Here is a 2,535-nt window from a genome sequence, read left to right as displayed (position 1 = left end):
CACCTTGGAACTTGGTGTCCTTGTGTGAGAGTGCTTGAGAGCTCTCCAACTCACTTGTGGCTAGTGCTAATCATATTTGTTAAGTGAGAGTGCTTCTAGTGCGTTGCTTTGAGAGATTGCAAGGGATTGGCACTAGGTGATCGAGATGCAAGCCGGTGGTGCTTGTTACTCTTGGAGGTTGCCACCTCCTAGACGGCTTGGTGGTGTGTCTCCGTTGTGAAGCCCGCAAGAAGATTGTGCGGTGCTCCGGAGAAGCGATTGTGAGGGGTATTGTGCTCACCCCGCGGGAGTCGCGAAGAGCAACTCTAGTTGAGCGAGACGCGAAGAACAATAAGTGGTCCGGCCAGGTCATGTGCTAGAGCTTGGTGTGAGCACTCCACATTTGAGAGTGTGACTTGAGAGTCACCACTAGCAAGAGGATCGGCGGCAACCTTGGAGCTTGTCTCAATGGGGACTAGCTTGGTGGCAACCAAGTGAACCTCGGGATAAAAATCATCGTGTCAACTTTGTCTACTCTTCTCGGTGGTTTGCATTCTCCAAATCACAAGCCTTGTATTTACGTTCATACATATCTTGTGCTTATGTAGTTGCTCTAGTGATTAGTTAGCTTGTGTAGCTTGCTAATCATCTTCTTGCTTGTGTAGCATAGAAGTAAAATCATAGTGTAGCTAATTAGCTTGTGTTGATCAATTAATTGTCGTGCTTAGTTTGTGTAGCTAAGTAATTTTGAGCTCTCTAGTTTGGCTTGTGTAGCCTTGCTTTTGAGAACTACTAGTTGTGTTAGTTTTTGTGAACTTTGCATACTAGTATGTGTAGGTGCTCCCCGCTTGTTTGAGTACTAGTTGCATAGCTTGTGTGACCTTGCAAACTAGAATTGTGTAGGTGAGCTCTACCGAGCCCAGCACCTTAGTTGCTCAATTAGGATCTTTTTATAAGGTGAAAATTATAGATAGAGGGGTGTAGTCTTGGCTAGATCGATTAGTTTAATTCCGCACTCGTTTCGGTTAGCCGGCAATATTTTAAGCTTTAGACAGGACTATTCACCCCCCTCTAGTCCGCCATCTCGACCCTACAACGGGTAATATACCCGGGGCGTTGGGCTGCTAGGGGTGCCCAACGGCTAGTGGGCCACGGGCCACCGGTGCAACGGCTAGTGGGCCCAAAATTAGTCGGGTTGCATAGGGTCAAGCCCATTAGTCGTGTCGGGTCAGGGTCAGCACTATGGGTCGGAATTCAGGCCCAGACACTACCCTATGCATCGTGTTGAGTCGACGCTGACCCTATAGGTCGTGGGCTGGGCTGGGTTAGGGTAGGGTTTTTTTCATGTCGTGTCTAGTGCGTCCCATGTGACCCAGCCCATTTGGCCATCTATATCCGCCACCGTGACGAGAGGAGAAGTTTCCTGGCAGCCGGTACCTGAGCGCCACCCTCACCTACATGGGCGACAACAGGTTTTGCCTCGTTGAGAATGTGCTACGTGCTGTGAACAAAGCTCGCGAAGCCGTGCTCCATGTCACCTTGTTTGGGTTCAAGCACAACCATAAGGGAGAGCTAGCAACTAAGATCCACCACACCACTAGATTCTATGCAGTGTCCAAGAATACCATATTGGAGGAATAAAGACTCAACTCAACTTTCCATTAACCACGAATGAGTTTATATAGAGATTACATGATGACTCTTGAGATACTAAGACCCTTGATATGCTATCCCCCCCATAGTTGGAACATCGATGTCAGCTTGACGAGAGATATTCAAACTGGAGCGAAATTCACTAAATATAGAGGTAGGAAGACCCTTGGTGAACACATCCGCATATTGGGAGGTGGACGGCACATGAAGGACTCAAATTTCTCATGTAGCCACTTTGTCCCGAACAAAGTGCAAGTCAATCTCAACATGCTTGGTGCGCTGATGTTGCACCGGATTGGTTGAGAGATAAACGGTGCTAATGTTATCACAAAAAACCACAGTGGAACGCCGAGGACAAAAATGAAGCTCTTGGAGTAACTGACGAAGCCATGAGACTTCGGCCACAACATTAGCGATGGCTCGATACTCGGCCTCTGCACTGGAGCGAGACACCGTATGCTGGCGCTTTGAAGACTAGAAGACCAAACTATCACCCAAGAAGACAGCATAACCAGAGGTGGAGCATTGAGTATCCGGACATCCAGCCCAGTCGGCATCCGAGTAGGCAACCAAATTATGAGTAGATGAGCGAAGGATCCGCAAGCCGTAATCCATGGTTCCCTTGATGTAGTGGAGAACATGCTTGATCAAGGCCAAATGAGATTCTATAGGATCATGCATATAAAGACATATCTGTTGGACAACATAAGATATATCTGGGCGAGTGAAGGTAAGATACTGTAGAGCCCCAGCAAGGGCACGATAATCAGTGGCATCAGCTACAGGTGCCCCTTCAGCAAAAAGCTTGGCGTTGGTGTCAATTGGAGTGCTGCATGGTTTGCAATCAGTCATGCCAGCACGCTCCAAGAGCTCAAGTGTATAGAGGTGCTGGGAGAGGAACAT

General features: G+C 48.1%; 1 protein-coding gene across 1 annotated transcript; it reads right to left on the bottom strand.

Moving 5' to 3' along the window:
• Positions 1–2,106: 2,106 nt before the first annotated feature.
• Positions 2,107–2,535, bottom strand: LOC120688898 (uncharacterized mitochondrial protein AtMg00810-like). Its single transcript, XM_039971250.1, has one exon. The coding sequence runs from the start codon at positions 2,533–2,535 to the stop codon at positions 2,107–2,109; it is 429 nt and encodes a 142-aa protein (XP_039827184.1).

This window comes from Panicum virgatum, chromosome 9N (assembly GCF_016808335.1).
Source record: "Panicum virgatum strain AP13 chromosome 9N, P.virgatum_v5, whole genome shotgun sequence".
Taxonomy (NCBI): Eukaryota; Viridiplantae; Streptophyta; class Magnoliopsida; order Poales; family Poaceae; genus Panicum; species Panicum virgatum.
This window is presented reverse-complemented; position numbering and strand designations above follow the sequence as displayed.